This window comes from Ornithodoros turicata, chromosome 4 (assembly GCF_037126465.1).
Source record: "Ornithodoros turicata isolate Travis chromosome 4, ASM3712646v1, whole genome shotgun sequence".
Lineage (NCBI taxonomy): Eukaryota > Metazoa > Arthropoda > Arachnida > Ixodida > Argasidae > Ornithodoros > Ornithodoros turicata.
Window position 1 is genome coordinate 66,257,386 of NC_088204.1, and position 23,599 is coordinate 66,280,984.

The 23,599-nt window shown below is 48.2% G+C and overlaps 1 protein-coding gene across 2 annotated transcripts; it reads right to left on the reverse strand.

The window, feature by feature from the left end:
• Positions 1 to 238: 238 nt before the first annotated feature.
• On the reverse strand, positions 239 to 18,472 carry LOC135393344 (uncharacterized). 2 transcript variants are annotated; one of them, XM_064623816.1, is made up of 14 exons: positions 18,423 to 18,472; positions 17,977 to 18,142; positions 15,872 to 15,970; positions 14,595 to 14,671; positions 12,138 to 12,273; positions 12,009 to 12,077; positions 11,679 to 11,766; positions 10,431 to 10,570; positions 4,409 to 4,501; positions 2,487 to 2,578; positions 2,333 to 2,428; positions 2,178 to 2,249; positions 431 to 524; positions 239 to 373 (listed from the first exon to the last, which is right to left on the reverse strand). In XM_064623816.1, exons 2-14 carry the CDS (start codon positions 18,136 to 18,138, stop codon positions 287 to 289), a joined length of 1,305 nt encoding a protein of 434 aa, XP_064479886.1. In that variant the 5' UTR covers positions 18,139 to 18,142; positions 18,423 to 18,472; the 3' UTR covers positions 239 to 286. The 2 variants fall into 2 exon arrangements, with proteins under 2 accessions (XP_064479886.1, XP_064479885.1); XM_064623815.1 differs by having other exon boundaries at positions 18,345 to 18,429.
• Between the last annotated feature and the right edge of the window lie 5,127 nt (positions 18,473 to 23,599).

The following is a 23,599-nucleotide window of genomic DNA, read 5'->3' on the forward strand; positions in this document are numbered from 1 at the left end:
CAGCAGTAAGTAGTGTGACACGGAGAAAGCAGTTGTCGCAAAGAGAAATACAAGACTGGTTGCAGAAAGCTTCGGTGCAGGTTTTGAACACGAAATCTTATCTGCAGCGGTACAGAGAATACAACTGTTACATCTTGGAGCTGGTGGTTTTCCCAAGACCTGCGCGTCATCACTGCCATCCTGTATACGCTAGGATAAATTTTTGCTCGTTAACATGTATAATAGAATTACAGCTAACTTGTACCGCGGGACATTTCTTTATTTGCGAGAAACCGTGCCGAAGCTGTCAGTCGGAAGCGTATCCCATCTTCTCGACGAGCTCTTCACCGCCGAACAGGTAGTCTCCAACGAGCAAGGCACCAGTCAGCAGCAGCTGCGGATAATGCAAAATGAACGAGATGTTCTCTGATGCTTGTAAAACTCTTGGTACCATGGGCAACTCGACGAAGCACCTAAACGTTGGGTTTTCCAGATATGACCCTGTGTCCTGTAAGTAGGTGTAGAGTACGATACCAAGGAGCCTCCTGTAAAGAAATATGTGATGTAGCGCGAACCATATGCTGGAGGTTGGGGTGCAACACGATCAAGGTTTTGCATCTTCGGGCTTTGGGGGTGATACAACACGAGGTATAATATGTGGCACAATACGTGCAAAACATCTGTCCGGATAACGACCACGAGTTTTTCCGTTCATGCTGGCCGACTTGTAGACTAACAAATGTGATCCAGGTACGACGGGTTACTCTCCTCCAAAGAAAACTGATAAGACATGGATCAGGGGCGGATCCAGATCCTCACCTTGGGGGGGTTTCTTTCTTGCGGAGCGTAGTATGGGACGGGAGAGGAGAAATTCCAATGTGTAAACTAATGCTTTGCCCGAAAAACCCGATGAGAAGGCTCTGCGCGCCTTCTGCGCGCCTACTGCGCGCGCTACTTTTGGGTCACCTCGACACGGTCCAATTAATGATCTCGAATTCCGAGACTATGCAATACAGGCAACGTTGTAGTGGATTAGGTAATTCAACATAGAACGACAAACACAGCTCAAGTCTCACAACGGCCAATTGCATACTTCAGTGAGGGTGGCAGTTGAAGAAAAGGCACCAGCAGTAGGATTCGAACCCACGCCCTCTGATGTAAGTATGTAATGTAAGAGACAATCTGTTGAGTGCTTGTCCCCGTGTTGCCTCGCGTGGCTTTGTACGTTGAACAGACGGTAAGCAAGCATGATGTAATTGGTAGTATCTCTGACTAGCTCTGTGGCACTCAGAAGGTGCGAGTTCGACTCCCACTGCTGGTGCCTTTTCTTCCAGTGCCATCATCATTCAATACAGGCAACTGTATTGACCGAAACTGCGAGACTAGCAGTGACGTCACACGGCTGGCGGCCACCTTCACTTTTCGGTGGAACAGGGAGCCTCCCCACATTCCTTCCTCCACGCGATAAGGTATGTGTGCTGGCAACTCCACCTAGTTACCATGGGCGTTCCCAAGATTTTTTCCAAGGGGGGAAAGCGCTTCCAGGGGGCAAGCGTGCAACCCCGACACCCCTTCCACATCTTTTTCTCTAGGCGGCCGTTGCGCACTGTGGGGGTGTTCAGAGGCTCCTGTTATAATGTCCGAGACTAATCATTACGATCTATGGCTAAAGAGTGCACTATTTTCGCAAGCGACCTTGAAGTTCCGGTGGGGGGGGGGCACGTCCCCCCTTGCCCCTCTCTCGGTACGCCCATGCAGAAGGCCTGCTTAATGCCTCCTCTTTCACGATTTTAATCACGGGCTTTCGGCAGCTGACGGCGGCTCGTGTCCATGGTTACGGCAGCCGGAAGCACGGTCGTGACAGCAGGATTCTTAATGACAATATGTCACGTCGCTTAAGCGATTAGGCTCTGTTTATGTAGTTGGTACTGGTCATGGTTACCTTGTCTGGCTTTCGCATATACATATCCGGAAGATCTGCAGCGGACACAGAGCATAAATCCGTGATGAGACGATTCGCGTTGAGCATGTGCTCTGACATGGAGCGCCTTCGTATCCTTCTCCAGTTAGACGAATGAGCTTGTGGCCATGCCCAGTAGCCCACGACATGTTCGAATATGTTGGTACACAAGAACACAAGCTCTCCAGGGAGATCGACTAGCGATTATATGCACGGCAGTGTACTCGTGTCGACTTACCCCAAGGCGATGGCAGCGATTGCAAAACCTGCCACAGTTGCTTGCCCGAGAGCATTGCTGCGGATGTTGTTCCTTCAAATTAAAAGTACATAAACCATTAATCTTAAGCACGCATTACAGACCCACGGTATTAAATATAAGATGTAGAAACGTACGCTGTCCTGTTCTGTGCATGAAAGATGGAACATATGGCGTCACCTCCCAGTCCGAAGCTGATCATTAAATGGCTGAAGATAATTGTACCCAAAGACCTACGAACAGAAGCAACGTTAGTCTGCCGATGTCCTGAAAATTTCACTTCGTACTCACGGTTTCGCGAGAGCCTTTGCTGCAGAAATGGCCAGTCGCATGCCCACCATGGCCATGAGCCACCCCAAGAAAGATGTGGTGCCATGACGCGACTTTGCGCGGAAATGAATCGTATCACTTATCAGCGCGGATTACAGCACTGGTCAAGGTATACTTTAAAAGCGATAAAACCCCCGTGCCGGGGAACAAGTCAACAGACGAGTCTGTGTGTTGTGTCGTCTGTTGACTTGTTCCCCGGCACGGGGGTTTTATCGCTTTTAAAGTATGCTGTACCGAACAGCCCAATTTTTAACCATTTTCAAGGTATACGATAAGCATAAACGGACGCTATATGTGCTATATTTAGGAGCAGGGTTATTTTTCAGGTTCTGGCGTTATGCGACCCTATACTTATGTACACAGAAGCAGAACCGGCGTCTACTTTTCACCTCTGGTGGGGCAAGTGGGAGATTTGCGCCCCCCCCCCTCCCTGGGGCGCAAATCTCTGCTCTGAGGGAAGGTGCGTCCTGGGCCGACTTCTGGCCTGACAGCGTCTGAGGAAAACTCAGACAGGGCTGCCGACAACGGGATTCGAACCAGGGTACCTCACAGTCTCGACGTGACATGGCCAGCACGCGAGTTGGTGTTACGCTTTGTCGAGCAGCTATGGACATAAGAACTCACGTGACGGTGGAAAGGCTCGAAAAAGAAATGTGGGGAGTAGAAACTGGGGTTACAAGCCCTGGGACATGTACTAACGCAATAAGTACGAGTTAAGCGCGCTATCTCGGCGTCCAAGAGAGCCTTCGGTCTCGCCTTCCTTCTCGCTGAGAACCTTCGCTCTTCGAGAGCCTTCGAAGTCGGAATACCTCCTTTCCTCAGCTGCGAGTCCGTGACGTCATGTCCTCCGCCCAATAGGGTTTATTCACATGACGTCATCTGCGGGAGACCGCGACTGTCGCTAGCACGCAGATGTGCTGCATTCGGCTGCCATATTGTAGGTCCCATACAAGCCGTTACGCATATCGTACTCACTGTATATATTTGCTGTTTCAAAGTTATTGCGCAGTGTGAGTTGTAGCGTATCCAAGTAATTTCCATGTTTCCGACGTCAATATCCATCCAAAAAGCGTATATGGCAGGGAACGAAGGCGGGAACCTTCGAGGGACCTGCAGTATGGCGGCGAGGTAACGTCAGTGAATAAACCCTATAGTGAGGTCTGCGCGTTCTGTTTCCTTCCTTCCTTTTTGCGGAAAGTATTTGGCGCCCGGCCCGCGTCTGGCAGAGAGCGCAGTCGACCGATCGCCTTGCTCCCTTGCTGTAGCAGACGATTCTCGGCAGCCAATAAACTTACTTGACTGATATGACGTCACCACACGACAGAACAGCTGGTAGAGATCGCCACCGCTGTGCCCACTCTTGTAAACTAATGCTTTGTCGGAAAAGGTTCGCTTCCCAAGGGAAATATTTCACGTGGCAATTCCTGAAGGTATAGGGCGTTCATATTACGCGGTAAAATATATGTTTTTTTTGTTGTTGTTTTTGCTTGTTTTACCTTCGATGTTCCTTTAAGGTATTGAGTGATGTGACTCCGGAGATTCAGTCGCCTTGGGCCGGCTTCATAAAGAGCTGTGCGAGTAAATGTGGGAGGAAAGCCAAAGGGAAGCCCTCAGAACGCGCATCCAGGGCAAGGCTTCGTACCCGTGTCACGTCTCAGACTACAGGGACGTAAAGCGATTTCCTTATCTGCTTATCTACTCAATCACGAGGACCAGTGGCAGGTATTGGGGCGTCCAAGGTGGAGCAAGTGGACCGCACAAAGTCTTCGCCCATAGCTATATCTCCTATCGATTTTTCCGATGCCACGATCCGAAATGTTACATCACATGTGTCAGAATGCCAACTATGACTTAACCTGAAAGTAACATTTAGCATAACCTACTTTTCCAACCGGACCGACGATAGCTGCCGTTATGACGTTGGCTGGCCCAAGAAGCACCAAGATACGGTTGACCTTCGGCAAAGGGATCCCATGCTGAAATGAGATAGAAGCCTTCGTTTCCGAGTCTGTTAGGTTCGATATGTTTTCAAGTTTTTACACCCAGCAACACCATTAAATATCACTCGGCGTGGATTTCCTATATAGGGAACCAAAAAGGTCTCATATTTAGTGAGGCTTTTCTTGATTGCCAGGAATAATTATCTACACCGAATTTAAGGGATAAAACCTCCCTTTTAAAGTTGAGCACGAGCCTGTGTTATACGAACAGTGTCTCGGTGGAAGGGGTTCATAACTGGCAGCACACACAATTTCTCTCGTCTCGAAGTAGTACAAGGGGGTGCTCTGAAAGGTTATCGGCCCCAATTCGAAATATTCATTTTATCGTTCATGAAGCTTCATTACGTCTAGCTTCTATCGTCTGCTCTCCGAAATGTGCTTCGGCTTTTCCTGTCACCCGCGGGGAACTTTTTTTGTTCGGGTGTGGAAACAAAAAGAAGTCCGATGGTGCAAGATCCGGCGAATACGGCGGATGTTCAATACATTCAAATCGCAAGCGCGTATATTGCCCTGCAAAAGGAATAATGCCCTTTCTGTAGCTTCCCGCACCGTTGTCCTTCCAAAGCCTCCCTTAGCCAGCAGAGCGACCTAGGGTAGTGTGCGTATTAGCTGCCTTCGCCCTTCTTGAGATAGTTAGCCATCAAAACGCCTTCCTTGTCCCAACAACAACAACAACTTTATTTTGACTTTGGAGAGTGGGGAGGTTCATCGCCAGAGGCGATACTCTACCCCATTGCTGGTGGGGATGTGAGGAATAAAATAACGAGCCCCTTCACAATAACGATCGAAGTCCGATGGTGTCCAGAAATGTCAAAAGAGCTTTGAGCGCAGATTGTTGCTGGGCCAGGGACCAAGCAATTTCGATAAGGAGAAGGGGAGTCCAGCTGACGAAGAGACTGGGAGAGTGCGGTTCGGGAAGGTTGGTAGTGGGGGCAATGACAAAGAGAGTGCTCCAGATCCTCAAGAGCACAGTAGCAGCATGTGGGAGAGTCGACTTGTCTCAAGCGGTAACGCCACTGAGCTGTAAAGGCCACATCGAGGCGCATTCGGTGGATTAATGCAGCATCTTGACGACAGGTGTTTCGTGGCATGCGGAAAGCGAGCGTTGGATCAACCCTGCTCAACATAGATGGGGGGAGAATGTCGGCTGTCCATTGGCGGGAAGCCAGAGGTGTCATGAGGCGTCGCAGAATAGAACGGCGGTCTCCTCTCAGCAGAACAATACTGGTCCGTTTCCGATACGAGAGTGCTGCTTCTGCGGCGCTGCCCGCCTGCTCGTTCCCCACGACACCACAATAGGCTGGAACCCACTGGAGAACGAGCCTGTGGCCTGCTGCGTAAACAGTGTGGTAAGCCATTAACACATCTGTGACTATGGGTGCGGGTGGGCCTTGTATGCCGGAATTGTCAATAGCTTGAAGTGCAGATTTGGGGTCTGTGAAGACTGCCCATTCCAGCGGTGTAAAATCAGCCATGTGTTGTAGAAAGAAAAGATGGCACAGAGTTTCGCAGCTGTGGAGGAGGTTGGATGTGAAAGGCGCCGTCCGTGCACTACGTCTTCGGATGGTATGACGAATATTGAGCCGGACTTGTTTCGGGATGCGCCATCGGTATATGCTGCCGTAAACGTAGAAAACTTCTCGTCTACCAGAGCATGAAAATGGGCTCGGAGGGCTTGAGGGGAGACCTGGTATCTTCTTCCCAGAAGGTTTGGAAGGCTTACAAAAGTCGACGGTACCGGCAGAGACCAGGGGGCTTCCGGCGGTATAATGTCCTCAGCTATGAAGCCAGTGAGAGTCTGGCGTGTTCTCTGCGCTACTCGATAGAAGTCGCTTTCAGGGCGGTATCGAATTTTCCTGAGGAGCGGGTGACGGGGAATGTGAGCACGCGAACGTAGGAAGTGCCGAGCCATTTCACGTTCACGTAGAACCTCAATCGGGAGTTCACCAGCTTCAGCCAGTACTTGCCGTGTTTCAGCCATTCATGGAACTCCGAGGCAGCGACGAAGGCTTCGAGTAAACAGGGACCGAAGGGTATTTAATGATGTTGTTGATATCCTGTGCAGAATAGGAAGGCTGTAAAGCGCAGTCGCCCTCACCAACGCCGCGTGAACTGCGAGCAGGGAGCGCTGATCACAGCCCCATCCTGAGCCAGAAAGATGTTGAATTTCGGGGAGCCATCGCTGCACTTTAGTTTCAAGGTGTTTAATGTGGCGAGCCCAGCGCAAGTCCGAGTCGATGGCCACCCACGCCAAGCCAAGATTACCACGCCAAGGAAGCGGTGGAAGCGTACCGGCTCAAGCTTCTTTGCGCCAACCCAAAGAGGGAATTTGGCCATAGCGTTACGCGTGAAAGGGAGCTCGACACACTTTTCGGGTGAAAGGTCCATCCCAAGGTGCGTGAGGTACGCATGGACATTATTGCGAGCTGCAGGCGGCGCTGTATGGCTGGGCGTGATTTTCCTACGGTCCAAAGGGCGACGTCATCTGCATACACGGAAAACTTTGCGAGGAATTACTGATTGTAGGCCGGCCATCACCACATTAAATAGCGTCAGACTGAGAATACTTCCTTGGGGGACTCCTTGAGGAACAGGATGCTGAGGGTTTTGGCCTTGGGACGTACGGACAGCGACAGTTCGGTCCGTAAGGAAGTCTTGGAGCCAGATGAAGAGCCGACCGGATACCCCAAACGAGCGCAAGGCGTGCAGCACACAAATGTGCGAGACGGTATCATATGCGCGCTTGATGTCGAGGAAAACCGATAGGACGATTCGTTGATGGGCACGAGCATGTTGGACTGTAGAGACTAGGTCGAGAACTGGATCCATGGAGCATCGGTGGCGACGAAATCCAGCCATTTCGTGAGGGAACGCACGCTGTTTTTCGAGCCACCAGTCGGGGCGATGCAAAACCATTCTCTCCATCAGTTTCCCCATACAGCTTGTCAGGCTCACAGGGCGAAAGGAGGATAGGGCATATGAGGGCTTCCTGGTTTCAAGATGGGAACAACCAATGCCTCCTTCCAGGTAGGTGGGTAAAGATCCGTGCTGCCAAGACGTATTATACACATGAAGCAGAGCTTGGAGTGACCGCCCGTCAAGGTTTCGCAGTGCGGCATAGGTGATTTTATCGGGTCCCGGGAACGAGCCGGCGTTCACAAGCTTCAACGCTGCCTTTAGCTCGATTATGAAGTCGCGGTCCATAACTTCCGGGGGACGGGATAAGTCTTGGTGAAGTTCAGCGGTCAAACTGTGGACAAAACTGCGGTGCAGTGGAGTCGTCGAGGCAGCCGCCGGTGTCGTTAGTACCACACAGAAGTCCGTTGCTAGCGTGTTTTCGTCTACACATTTTACGACAGCCAAGGCGGCGAGAGGATTCTTTTGAAGGGGCGCCTCCTTCAGAGATCGGATTGTCCGCCAGGTCTTCGTGGTCGGGTCAAACGGTGACCTTACGCCAACGCTTCCTGTCCTTTACTTTACTTTAGCTTTCATCCGGCGGTATTCCACAATGTCCGTAAGTTCCCCTGTCCGACGAGCCGTTCTTTCTACTCGGCGACGTAATGCCCTAAGGTGGTTAATTGCTGGGGAATGACTGACATGCCTGTTACCCTTTTAGACATGACCACCGCGTCCTGAATAGCGCGGGTAATTGCTTGTGAGAGAGCCTCAGGGGACATACCGGTGTGCACAGATGTTCTGAGGCCCGCACAAAAGTGTCTCCAGTTTGTGAAAGAAATCAGTCCAGTAGTTGCTGAGAGGGGCAGTCTGTCGTGCGAAATATATAGAGGAAAATGATCGCTACCTCTAGTGTCGACGTCCGTAGCGCACGACAAGTGGCGAATTATGTCGGTTGAGCACCACGAGAGGTCCAATACATCGAGTGACGTTGGGGATCGCATGTAACTTGGCTCGCGATTGTTCAGAAGGCACATGTTATTATTCTCCATTGCCTCCACCAACCTCCTTCCCTTACCGTCCGTCCTTCGGCTTCCCCAGGCCGAGTGATGGGCATTGAAGTCACCCAGCACGAGCGCCGGGGCTTCCAGAGAACCAAGTAAGCGTTCGAGGTCACTCCAGGTCCTTGTCCCACGAAAGAGTTGCCTTTCTGCCTTTGTCTCAGGATCATAGCGGTGCAACCATGATTCATCGACTGTAACAAGTCGCCAGGGGCGTCGGAAGGTGGGGCAAAGGGGGCGGTGCCCCCCCCCTCCTGACCTTTCGCTTTGTGGGTCCCGCCTTCCCAGTTTTCATCTGCACGTGTCGTCCGAGACAGACTCGCTTTCAGCTCTGTTGCCGCGCAGAGTGAAAACAAACACGAGAATTGGTACTACCCACCCCATTACCCCTATATAACACCCCATTACCCCTATATAATAGTGTATGTGCGGATCTTCTGCGCGAAGAGTAGCGACACGTCATTCAATAGCCTTGCTTAGACGATCCAGGAAAACGCAGACTTCGCTCTAGCAAAGGACGTCGACTCGTTTGTGATCAACGCAGTGAAACGTTCGAGGCTTGAAAGGGAAGCTCTTACGGGTGTGCTTGATGGCACGCGTACCACATCTGGTGTCTTTGTTTGAGCCATGGCCAGAACACTCGGCAGAGCCTTTTTCGTGCAACAATAGTGACACCCTCTGCAGGTGAAACCATTGCGCTTTCGACGAAAGCAAAAATAAAAGAAAAATGTTGAACTCCATTATCATCTCTGTTCTTCTCTGGACATCGTCTCTTTGTTTGTTTTTTTTTCATCATCTCTTTGTACTTTCTGCGTGTAAGTGTACTGGGGTAGTCAGTTCGACTTCGTCGAAACTAACATCCCAATTTTTTCTTTATCACATCACCTCACAAAAAATAAAGGAACACGCTACCGCTCGCTTACTGCTATTTGTCTTATCGCACTTAATGAAACAATCAATCTATATATTACTTTTTTTTTTTTTGCCACAAGGTAATCGAGAACGCGATGTGGTCTTCCCATCCGCGTTACGACCAACAGTGTCATTGAGTTGCATGGACGAGTCGTTTGTAATAAACACATTATACACACAGCCATCGCCTTTCCGTGGCATACCATCACCGTCGGTCGGGCTCATGTAGAGGATCTCCACCTCCTCTACACACATAAATGGCTTCTCTGGGTTGGATTGGGTTGGGTTAGGTTAGGTTAGGTTAGGTTAGGTTAGGTTAGGTTAGGGCTTCCCCCCACCCCAACCCCCTGCCGTGAGTGAACGCCCCTGCAAGTGGCTCAAGAAAAGTGTCACTAGAACGCTCAAAATGATTCGAAATCAACTTTCCATTTGGCGTTGTTCCTTATCGCCATTGAAACATTTCTGCGCCTACTTGTCTAACAGCTTCCACGTCCCAAACTCTTCATGAATTTGAAACCAACTATGGGTTCTCTGGATATGCCTAAGGTCTCCGCGATTGTTTTAGCCGAGATTCACCGATCTGCCAAAATGAAGATATAGATACGATCAACAATTTCGGGTGTTGACACCGTCGAGGGTGATCCTGATTTTCCGTCATCCTCGGTGTCAAAATCCCTGCGCTGAATCTTGGCACACCACTTCTATCAGGGTTGGGTAATGTTTGCATGATGTACCCACAAATTTCCCTTACAGTTTTCTTCTGCACGAACACGGCACAACACAGTCAACAGATAACTCTATTGTTCCTGAGAAGACAATGAACGCCTGGCGTTACAAACCTACAGTTTATGCATTTGTCTCTTTGTGTCTACGGTGACCAGATAGCGTTCATGTATACATGCAAGTCGTTCGGACCGAGAACATTTCAATACGGCCTCGTGCTCTGCCTACATTTCGAAGAATATTGTGATTGCTAGAATTGTACGCAAGGTATTCTCTGAGCTTTCAATACATCAAATGTAAGAATCGAGACTTGCCTTTCGAAGCGCATACCCTAGCACACCCTGGCTGTAGACAGACGCAATACAAGCGTACCCTGCTATTATAAGGTCTGTAAATATCCTCACGTCCCCGATCACGCGGCATGTTGCATCCGATTGGAGGAAACGCTTGTGACCTACAACATGGATGCAAAAGTGGGTATTTTAATCAGAGCGAAATTACGGCATCAGTGGGGATCAAGCTTCAAAGCCCTTGGTTACTGTAAAAGTGGTTCATTTCGCGATCTTAATAATTCGCGAATTCGAGTGGGAGCGCGTTTCGGGAATATTTCGCGGGACCTTAATTTCGCGAATTTGTATGGAAGCGGACGGAAGCGAAAATCACGGGATCGGGGGATAGTGACACTGTCGACCGTAAACAATGAGAATTAGCCGGCCTCTACATGCCATCCTGTACATGCTGGTTTATACCCCTGTCACACGGGCATTTTCGATCCTGCTCGACCGAACCTGCTTGAGCCCAATGCAGATCGGATGGTGCTACACGGCCGCTTCCAGGCATGATCGAACTTTGATCCTGCTTGACTCAAGACAGTTCCCATAACAGGATTGAGAATTTCAAGACGGCTCGACGGCCGCCATTTGCATCCTCGACCCCGGTGAACTGTCATAACTTAAGACGGACATGCGCGCGAAGCTACAAATGATGCTTACATCGGTATACGATAAATTACCACTAATATCGCTGTTATATAGGAAACGCGAAATTAATTAGTTCCGTTTATTCATTTGCACGGGTCAACCATTCAATGCGCATTGAAAGTGGCCGTGTAGCAGCGTCAAAACTCGAGCGTACTCGGGAAGTTCGATGCAGATCAGATTCGAGAAGGATCGAAATGCCCGTGTGACAGGGGTATTATAGAGACTTACCGTGAATTTCAATCCCGTAACAATCACATACGTGCTGGTTTTGTGAAAGCAGGTATCTGCAATGCCGAGTCAGTATGCGAATAAATTAACTATTGATGTTGAAGTCGCGTTTCAATTATAGAAATGTTTGGCAAAACAAATTTGTGAGGATACAGGTCGTCAAGTACATAAGTCGATTTGTCTTTGTGGAGCTCATATCCGCGAATTTTCAGAGACGATAGTTTTTCATCCACGCTACCTATATTTCGCGGAACCTTAATCTCGCACAAAAGAAGTTTGATCGCGAAATTCGCGAAAATTAAGTCTTCGCGAAAATTTCTACTTTTACAGTAATTGATCAACAAAGACGGGTACGTATAGATGGCAGGTTCCTGACGGACAGGCAGGCAGCAAGGACGAGGGCGCCCCCTACCGTTGCGAATGGAAGTGGGCAGAAGCCAGACTGTAAAAGAGATGAAAAAAAAAGTTCAATGTGATAAAATTCGCTTCGTCTTTGGGTATTGTGCGCGTTGAACGTGGCAACGTCATAGGACCATCACGTGAGCACGTAACGTGATCATAGGTCGTCACGTGGTGGTTGGCCCTACGAAGCTACGGACGGAATTACACGATGGTTGGCTCTATGACATCATCGCTCCAATACAACGAATGCGCGAATCCTGATACGTATATCGTCACACGTACCATGTACCACTGAGCTCCGATGTTTTTCCATACGGCCATTCCGAAGACAAACATGCTGCCGATGACTGGCTACAGAAAACGAAGTACACTAGCGTTGGCTGCTGGAAGTCGAAATGTGTGCACGCTTACAGTTGCCCAGGAAGCGGTGTCCTCGCGCTGAAGACGTGGAATGGAGACGTAGTAGGGCAAGACGATGCCAGCTCCGAAGGACTGGAAGACTCGCAACATGGAAAGGACAACGTGTATCTTCATGGGACGGCAAAATCTATGAAAGTATACAGTGTCAACCCTCGTTTCATGAACCCTCGATTTACGAATTCCCTCGGTTTATGAACGGCGTGACAAGGAACCAAACATTTTCCATGTATTTCTCCCTCGGTTTATGAACCCTCGATATCCAAACTGTGAACGGATTTTCGGGGAACGTACGAACCGCAAAAACATGTGTGTTCTGACCTCGATTTATGAGCGGGGTTGTTGACGCACGGTGAAGTACTAGGATCGCGTCAATATAGTTGAACAAAGCATAAAGGTCAAGAACCCGTGCAGTGTCCCGCAGAAAAAAAAAAACAGAAGAAAAAAATAGAGAGTGAAAACAGAGGAGTGCATTACTTCTGCTGACGGTGAACACATATGTGAGCAGCCTGATGATGGTGCTTTAGTGCAGTTGTCAAATGATGGTGCCCAGGGTGATCATAGTGACAGTGAAGATAACTAGCAGGACTGTTCCGAAGCTGTGACAGCTCGCTCAGATTGGAATCACATTCAAAGTACGATACAGTGTTTCGAGGACCAGGCGAGTCCAGTGCCAGACTTTGATCGTCTCTTCCGAAGAAGACAAATACAGCCGAATGTATGGCGCAGAGCACAATTACGGAGTATTTTCACAAATAAACGTAATCTAGTGCACTTCCCGTCGCATTTCAGTCCATTTCTCTTCCGCGCACCTTGCACCTCGATTTATGAAAGATTTTTCGAGAAACGAAGGGTGTTCATAAATCGAGGGTTCACTGTATATTATATATAGGGGAAAAATAGCAGAAGCTCTTTGGCTGCACGTATAGCATATGTTTCTAAGCATATGCTATACGTGCAGCCAAAGAGCTTCTGCTATTTTTTTGTTCCCTTGTACACTTGACTGGCTTTGCATTGGGCTTTCAGAGGTGTCTTATGACACCCTGACGAAAGGCATTACGTGCCACGTGACCTTCAGACGCCATCCCCTCAAACGTTGCCTGCCTGCGTACTGCTGATGAGGCCCAAGAAGGCCGAAACAACTGTCCAGTACTGGCATGGCGACATTTGACTTACAAACATATATATATAATAACATAAAGAGGGGGGAAAGCCATTTAAAAAATAAGTAACTGACGCTAGATGTGTTTGAAATTCAAACTTACAGATTAAGATGGCTTCTATGGCTGCACGTAGAGAAACAGATACTCATGGAACGATGCGACAGTACCAGAGGACACGTGTTTCGCCGTGTTTGCGGCTCGTCAGTCCTGGGTAGCTGCGCATCGTTCGGGATTGGCAAACCAGGGGTCACTCAGCGAGCGATATACACCTGGGAGGGTGGAGCACTCCTCAATGCCGAGAAAGAGCTAAATGTGGCCACATATAGCTCTTTCGTCCCGAAGAAGGCGGAGCTTCCGCCGTAAAGGAAGACATCCTCCCTAACTTTTATAATTTTTAAGTTTTAATAAACCCCTTTTTTGTTACTTCTCCTACTTTCGTCTTCTGTCTCCCATTTATTTCAACTATAATTACGTAGCCGTCCGATCCAACTCCAACTTTTCAAGATATATATATATAGGTATATATATATACGATTGGAGAAACCAGTGTCGGAGATGTGCAGGTTTTCCACCTTGATCACATATTAAAAAGTATTGCTCGGCAGACATCGAAACTTCCCTCATAACATCCGGAGTGCCCAAAACTTGTGTCTATTTTTTTAGCTTCGCAGATATGTTTCCGTAAGTTGCCAAAATGTTATAAATCAGACTCTTGTTTTACGGCGTCAACGTGTAATACTATTGTGCATCATTTTTTAGCTGGGTACTTCAGCTGCATACAAGAAGCAATTCCGTACTCGCTTTGAAATTAACTCCACCCGCCTCCAACGCCTTAGTGGACCAGTTGCTATCGTGCCCGCCTACATTACCCAAGGTTGTGCGCATTAAATAACCCTCAGGTGGGTAAAATGAATCCACAGAATGACCACTATGACGTCGCTCATGACCACAATTGTTTCTCGATGTAAAGCCACGAACTTAAAAAAATAATAATAAAAACTCCGTGAGGGATGCTTACTAAAACAAAAGCGCGCATTATGCTTACAGATAGACCTTTGCCTGTTTCTAAACGAATGACGTCACAATGTTCGACAGCGCCACCAATTTGGTAGAGTTGAACTACACTCGAAGCTAGGGGCGAACAAAGTCGCATGATAATACCCATAGTAACTACATGATAACTTATGCATTTACGCGATATAACATCACGCGAGGTGTGTCAACCATTCCATTTAGGACAGTGCACAAACAGGTGTATCAAGCAGGAAAAAGATCAACGCATCCGTACTCGTAGGCGATGCAGCATAGACCTTCGAAGAACAGTGCCATTCGGAAGATCTTCCGGAATCTGAATTGTTTTTCGGCCTGGAAAAACAACAAACGAAAACCCGTATTGTAGCGTTGTAGCGTTTCGTCTCTCTCTCTCTCTCTCTCTCTCTCTCCCTCCCTCCCTCCCGTGTGTTTCTTTTGTACTGCTTGCGACCCACCTCTCTGAAATTCGCAATCAGTGGTTCAATAGCCCGTATTGTTTTTGCCGCCTTCGAAGGAACTGTACCGATACGCGCTCGTATTGTGTTTGAAGGTAGTCCTTATGCCAAGCGATTCTGTTTTATGAGAAGAAATAATCTTGCAACAGATGGAGATGTCAGATAGAATAAGCCACGAGATGTCGACTGCAGACAATACGTCGCAAGGAGCACATATCGCGTTTCAAGCTTTATGATATGACAAAACCTCATGACTCTGAATGAAGTCGAGATACCGAGAACGTTAGTTGAAACAGTCAGAGTGATAGTGTAGTAGCGATGGCGTTAGTAAGTGAGGGAGGAGTTAGTGTTACAGTGATAGTAGTAGAGTCTTGGTACGGATTCTTGGGCGACGTGGCCTCCGAAGTATGGTATTTAAAGCGCCCGACCAACTAATCTGAATCATGAACGGTGTAACAACGATCTACTAAGGCTGCCTATTTTCAAGCTATACCGTGCTCAGGTCTGACGGGTCCCGTATACATAACGTAAATTACTAGGAACTACAAGCAACACTGGCAGCAGCACTACAAGCCCCTTATATCAACACGTCGCTTATATCCCCGCAAGTTGCTGGTACAACATAATGTGGCGTTGGATTAGTTGAGGCAGACGTTGACCAGCAGCCTGTTGCCAGCTCACAACTCATCTCCACAAAAATCTCCACAGCTCAACTCCACAAAAATAAACACTGAGTGCTTTCAAAAGTGAAGTAATTGAGGAACACAGAGAGGGGCACTCAGTAATTTTGGCGAAATGTTTGCAATCTCTGCAACGGGCACCATTCTGACACTAGGTTCGGTTAATGGAAGAGCATGAGTACCGAGAGTCAGAAGGTTGTACGACAGGACCACAAAAGGTAATAACCAGACGCTAATCTTGAACATAAAAGTAATCCGCAAGCGACCTGTGGTATACATGACGCTTGGGGAAAAGACAAATGGACATAACTGTGCTGAGCGTTTTGGTAATCTGCCCATTTGTCTTTTCGCCAAGCTCAGGGTCATGTTGTCAAATCTAATCTTCACAATGTCCGTACCAGTTTTCCAGCAAAAGGAGTCACCAGGACGACAACGAGAAGATAAAGTCCGTGCAAGCCATCGGAGAGGAGAACCTCCGCTTTACCGAGGGGCTCAGCCTATATTGGGATAAGAAAAACAAAATTAAAGACGTCATTAAACTTTTAGGACATTGCGGAACGCAGTACGTAAAAGAACTCAGAACCACTGACTATACGAGGTCCTCTGTGGTCCACCGACATGAGACAAAATTTGGGCCTGCATAGGTGAACATTTCGGTGCGACATCACTCACTAAACATTTACTTTTACATCATCATAACTCATCGCGCTCGACTTCACGTATACGCGGCCCTTCATTCACTCTCACCACAATGCCCTCACCACTGCATATCCGGACTCACCCTCAGGCCCCTCAAACTGTAGCCCTCGTCAACCTTCAATTCATGGCAGACCTCATAACCAGAGCTGAGCGGTGGTGCGGGTACACCCGCGGGTACCCGCACATCGTCACGATTTGAGGGTTGGAATTCGCGATCGCTGCGGGTAGCGGGTAAAATGCGGGTGTACCCGCAATGCGACTGCGGGGTAATGCGGGTATACCCGCATTACCATGGCCAACTAAGTGATCCCTCTCTGTCACACGCGAGCTCAGCCCCTATGTCGTTGGCTGTATAAATCCATGCGCCAGACTGCAGCAGGCAAGTGCTGGCGGGCGAGTTCGATTAATGCAGACATATATTGGCTCTCTGTTGAATTCCAGTTTTATTGGCATACGATTGAAGCCGTCCGAGACACATAGCCAAAACTCAGAATTTCCATTGTTTTAAATAGAAACAGCGGCAAAGTGGACAAGGAACAGTTCCCCCTGCGGGTCCCAATGCGGGTATACAAGGACAGCACTGCGGGTGCGGGTCGCCCAGATTAAATTCTTGCCGGTGTGCGTGCGGGTGCGGGTCACACACGCGCGGGTACTGTGCGGGCGCGGGTCCAAGTTTGCTTACCCGCACTCACCTCTACTCATAACCCCTCAAAGCCTCACCACCACATATGTCATAAGCTCATAGCAGGCTTCACTGCCCCTCGAGATCTCACCGCACCTCACCACAGGCTGTCAACTCGTGGCAAGTCTCACTGACATTCAGCAAAATATAACCACTTGGGGCCTGTCTAGCCCTCGTCACCACTATAGCCTCAAGGTTTCACTGTTGTGGTGTCGCCACTGGACATTGATGATGACGGTCGTATGGTCATCGCTATGAATAAGGATTCTAGAACGGCCTGTGGTCGGAGCAGGACAACATTTTGGTGATGGGAACGCCCTTCGTCCATGACAACTGCCCCTCATCCTCATATACCTGAGCTCACTGGCAATGTGCAATGGTGTGTCGTATAATGTGTGCATGACGTGATGATACGGTAACATAACCAGAATTAACTATCAAAAATGAAAAAAATGAAGTCATGGAAAAGTTTAGCCAGCTGTAGGACACGAACCCACATCTTCTGGATTACCGGTCCAGGGCTCTATCAATTGAGCTAAGCTAACACACCGCCCTAGCGACTTCCAAAGGTGCGGCATCTGAGGGGACAAACCAACCATTCCCGCACTCATCCCCACTTGCACTCTTCCATGTTTTCTCACTCATACGCACATATATACGACGGGATCGACGCAAGCGGCATCTGTTGAACATGATAGCTGATGAACACATAGGAAGGGCAAATACATACAAAGCGTCAAGTGCCTAAGGGATTAATGATGAAAGAAGGAAGTCACTGAAAAGGTCAGCCAGCTGTAGGACCTTTTCAGTGACTTCCTTCGTTCGTCATTAGTTTCTTAGGCACTTGAGGTTTTGTATGTGATTTGTCCTTTCTATATGTTCCAGCCTCAGAACATCAATTTGGCGTCAGTCATACCCACTTTGACAGCTGTCAGATTACAGCGAAATGACGTTCCCTCAGCGCGAGTGACATCTTCCCTCATCAGTGCTGATACCACAGTGATAACGCGACCAACAATACTGAAACCCTTTTGACCGGCACGCTATGGAAAACCACGCACATTTCTCCTCAACCACGATGCGAAAAACCCAAGTCACTTATCATGGCGTTGCAACGAGTACCTGTGTGTGCATAAAGGGTTGGAGCAGATTGCACGCGATCCCCTGCAGGAAGGCTGTCAGCAGCAGGAACCTGAAGCAGCGTCGGGCTCCTTCCTCCGCGGCCTCGGTGGTATGGTAATCTTCGGAGAAACTACGCACCGCATCACGCTCCAAAGCGGACATTGCTCTGCACAATGAAGAGGCGTATCATTGTTTGCAAGTGCGCGCATGAAGAAGGAAATAAAATGGCACTTTGGCAGTGGAGATGTGCCACGATATGGTTGTAGTCGTTGGCCTGCATAGCTAAAAGGGTAGTCGAAAAAGGACGAGACTATTGTTCTCGCCAAGACTGATATCCGCTGTAGCAGCGACTAGTAAGAGTGGCTTACCGGCCAGAAACAATCGTTCTTTTTTTTTTAAGTCTAGGAATAGTGCCAAGTAAAACAAGAGCGGTTCGGGGTGCTTACATGAAATGGTTCTAAAACGGCTGGCGATGGTGATGGCGATTGTGCCTAAAACTTGTTTTTTTTTTTTTTTTTTTTGTCGTTATTGATGTTGTTGTTGTTGTTGCTCCTCAAGCGGGATGGCGCTTATCCGCTAGGGAGATTGGCCAGGACTACTGAGGTGCGGTCAACAGGATGTTAAAAAATAGTTAGAATCGGTTAGAGCTGGAGATGAATGACATGCGTGTAACATTTTACGTTTCTTTTTCTTTCATGGAACTCCACGCTTCTCATTGTCAAAATGCCCAGCCGCCAAAACTGTCTATCTACACGTACCTACTAGTACCTACCTGTACAGCTCCGGTCAACCTTAATAATAACACTGGAAAAACTTCGGTCTCATTTCCCAGCGCGATAACAGCCACCCTTGGGGTACTGGGAGAATGTTAAATTAACAAAATTATTCCGTTGATCTGACGGAATAATTTTGTTAAATTCTGTTCAATTTTGTTCAACTGTAGATTTCCTCGTGGCCCCAAGTGTCGCTGTAATCGCGTTCGGGAACGAGACCACATTTTTTGCAGTGTTATTATTAAGGTTGACCGGAGCCGTACCTATGTGCACTTCGTGTATCTGGTATCTAAAGTGGGTATTAATGCGGGCAAATTGTTTGCGGTGTAGCCCGTTCGTGACACGTCTTGTGTCCTTATCTGCCGCAAGAATGGCCTGCCGCAACATTCACCTTAGTTATGGCGGGCTATACCTTAGTTGAGGACAGACGTGTTCCGGCGTGTCATTTGAGCCCAGAAGAAGAATACGCAAGAGAAAGACTGTCCCAGGCACTTCAAACACTGGACAAAAGACCATTCTCATACTGCAAAGTAATGGGAAGATGGCCCACAAAGGAACAAGGCATGAAAGGAGCATTGAAGTGGTGTCTAACATGGCCAAAAACTGCTGTCATGTTGTAAAGCAGTATGTGAAAAGCATTCCCACAAAATATTTCTGTCCAAAGTTGTTTCACCACGGTGCAATTAATTTGGAAAATCGCTGCTGCGGTGACAGGCCGGAGCGCTCCAACTGCAGACCACACCCACTCTACTGTGACGTTGGTGGTAGAGAGCCCCTCATTCGTTCGTAGGAAAAACCGTCTGCTACGAACATTGCGGGCTGTTTCTTGTTGACTTCTATTCTTTATATGATTTATATCACGATTTCTAAACAAAAAAGAAAAAGCATATATGCAGCCTGAGAAAATAAGATTACGATCACAAGGGTAATATATCCGTGGCTTCTGTGCAATCTCAGAATTCACAGTAGCAGAAAGCAAGCGATGGCGGCGGTACTGTGGCGCCACCTGTTAGCCACTGAACCAACAGCGCGGTGAAAACGGTCGGACAGGCTTCACACTGTCGGGAAGCACGGGGTTTTCGCTGTACAAGCGCAGTTAATTTCGGGCTGCACCACTCGTTCTTCCCGTGGTGTCTGCGGTCCCAAAAAAACCGTGGTTGTGTCGCGGACAGCCTTCAAACCCTCCGTTTCGGACATCAAGTAAGCCGGAGAACGCATGGCGTCTCCGAAGCGGTAGCAGACGCTCCGGCCTGCGCGATGTTGCTCACCTCGATCATGTGACCACAGGTCCAATGAGGAGCGTCGTCACCACTCACGTCACATAGTGACGCGCGTGGTGGCGCATATCACGTGCCTGTCGTGAAGGCGAAGGAGGGTGTTTCGCGCACGGGAGGTTCGGCGAGCTATTGTAGATGTCGGTTGCACTAATTGTGGGAAAACTGTTTTCGGCCACCTAACATTCCATACTGACCAAAAACAGAAACAAAGTTGTGGGCCTCTAGACTGCTCCTTGAAGGCACTCAAAGCACTGTGTGTCTACCTAAAAAAAAGCGGTATATACTGCTGCTACTAGCAGCCACATATCATAAATCTCAAAACCACCTAAATGAGATGGAGCTGCAGGCGCCCTTAGGGCATCCACCCTGCTCCAAGTCCTTCCTCCCCCCTTTTTTTTAGCAGTTAATTACAACTACTACTACTTGAGAGTTTTGTTGACTAAGTACTTTGGTACTCCAAATAATCCACATACCCTGTAGAACCCCGCAGCATCCCATAATTCTCCCTTGCCCTGTTGGTTGCTGCTATTTTATTCGGTTTTAGAGAGGCAGCTCTTAACGGGAAGGTTTCAGGAGACCGCTGTGTGTGTGGCACGAAACACCCTCGCCTCTCCGAGCCAGAGAGGAGGAAAGCAGAGAGTGCGCGTAGTCGGAGTGAGCAACAGCTGCTCGCATAGCATGAATCAATTGAATGATGGCAGTAGAAGAAAAGGCAGATGCAGTGGGATTCGAACCCACACCCTCCGATTACCAGGAAAGGAATAAAGAAACCACTTTGAAACGTCTCGGAGACTGTGTCTTATGTCTTTAAAGGAGCACTGAGGTGACCGCCAAAATGTTTTTCGTTTTTCGGTGCGGAGTGTTCTCCAACAAATAAAATGAGTTCCTGTGAAAGAACGATGAGCATAGTTGACCTACAGAGCGAGCGCGAGAGCTCCGTTCCGCACACCTTCGAAAAAACCTTCTCCTCGTGAAAAGAGTGCCTTGCAGAACGAGAGGGCGTCGTGACGTATGCTACTCTCCTCACGTGACCAGGGACGTACAGCGGGACAGCTCAAGCATGTACAGCTCCGTCCAAACTTAACTTGAACACGGCGCCGGCCTGCGGAGCAAGAGGGACGACACCCTAGCGGCTCTAACTGGAATTATCGGGAGAAAGCGTTGAGGGCTGTCCTACTCGCATCACGGTGGTGCCCGTCTGGGTGCTCCGCTTCGAACGGGCGCTGACGTTTACGTGGATATTTGTTATCTGCGCATCGTTCCAGTCTGTTCTGGAGATTGCTGCGGGCGATTGAAATCTTCGCCATCTGATCAGTGATTGTCCGCGCCGTTAGCAGCCATGTCATTGGTATGCGTCATATTGCTGTAGTGGCGTCACATTGATTGGAATTAAGCAATAGAATGAAAGCAATGTAATAATAATACACGTAAATGCATTACGCTGCAAAAGATCGCTGCTTAAAGCACCGCATTCCGCGCCACGTTGTATCATATGTTCGCGATGGCCAGCCGGTTGACGAGCTTGTTCCATTCTCCCAGTGATTCTCCTTGTGTCGCAGTGTGCTAACGGAGAAGTTAAACATGTTAAATAATGTGGAGCAGTCGGCGCTTTTATGAGTGCTACCCTTTATTTTTCTTCCCTTCCACCCTTTATTTCTTCGAACAACAACAATGAGAATGAGCAGCTTGCTATGCGTCGAAATAATTTACGGTAAAGAACACCTTGTAGAACGTCGTAAGAATGGAATTTTCCATGCGACATCACAATGTGGTTACTCGCTCGCATTATTCACATATTCACTGTCCATTACATGGAGGAAGGAAACACAGGAGCGGCCGTTTCGACCAGATCTCCGTGGGACCCCTCTGGCGGTCGCTCGAGTCAAAACCGCCATTACTTCCTGTCCACCACGTGACCCTCAATAAAGTTTCGGTTTTGCATCGCTTTGTTGTTCGTGCCGTATGCGCAACTCTCCGTGCTCTGTACTTTTCGAAAGCTATTAACAGTTAAATTTTGAGCACCATCGTGGAACTAACGTGATGGTAACGTGTTCCTGTCCCGGCTGCGGCTCTCGTTCAACGGAAAGCAGCTCCGTCACAGGAATAACGTTTCATGCGTAAGTATACTTGATCACTGTAGTGACTTCGGTCCCATGTGTGTGTCTGAGATACCTGACTTTGTGAGCGCTAAAACTGAAACACTTTTCTTCTTCTAGCTTTCCCTCTGACCCCACTGTACGTGATGCGTGGGTTGTCGCTATTGGAAGGGTGGGCTGGTCGCCGACGAAGTGGAGCGTACTCTGCTCTAAACACTTTCGCAACCAAGACTTCGACAGGACTTCCCCTCTGCGTGTTCGTTTGCGAGCTGGCGCTGTGCCTGTGGTGCAATTCCTCCCCGAAGTCATCACTCACGAGGTCAATTTCAAAACGTATTTGAAAGTACTGGGACATATATTGATTTGTTCTGCCACAATTAATATACGCGATTACATAATTACAGGATGCCACTTGCGCACGAAGCTCCGATGAATGTGCGCCAATGCCAGCTAGATGCGAGGACATAGAGCAGAGCCTAGAAATTAGTAATGTGAGTACAAGTGCATCATTTCGCACTACTCTGTCCTAAAGCTATAATTTCTTGCCTCATTGCGGCTATAGAAACGCACAGGATCCAGCAGCGATGACATCGCGTCCCTCGACGCCTTCACAAACGTTGCAGGTGAACTGGTAAGACTTGATTTTATTTTTTGTTTCCATGGAACTCCCACATGCGTTTTATTAATCCACCATTCTGGTGTGTCACAGTGAAGGCACATATAGCTCCTTCACAGGATTTGCCCTGTGCTGACTCAGTTTGTGGCATTTCTTGATACAGACATATGTACGGACAATGTCAGATGTCGCAGTGAGATAGAAGACCAGCTGCTTAGTTCTTGCTTTCTTGTTATGAACTTCAGAAAAAGATTTTACATGCATCATAAATCTTTCTTAATTTACTTTTTAAGGACACCACCAGCTCACCTAGCCTCTCGACTCAAGTCATCGATGTGGTAAGCCATCTGCGTAACATTTTCTATCTTCCTGTAGGTTGTTATAATAACTGAAGCTGTCAGTTGCCTTGCTTTAGTGCAAATGAACTGTGCGTTGACTGCTGAGCTACATTTTGCATATTATTCTGGCCATAATAAATTTGGATCAAGTTTCTTGATTTCAGACTCTAACTCTAAAGTTTAATTACTTGTCAAGCGCCAAAGAACGGGCAGAGACGAGACAACACACGAGCCTGTGTTGTCTTCTCTCATCTCGGTCACTGTTCTTTGATGCTTGACTAGAAATATGCACCAACCAGAGCGAGTCTATGCCTTGTTGTCTAAAATTTAAAACAGGTTAATACATGGGCTCTGTACAATTCAATTGCATTGCAGCAACACAGCACTCCATCAAGTGGTTGCGGACCTGTGACACCAGGCCGAAGTGGACATGTTCAATTTGTAAGAAATTTTGTGTTGTTGTGACCATAATGACAAGTTAGATGCTTTATTAGTGATTCATTCATTGGAAAAGAGGTTAGCA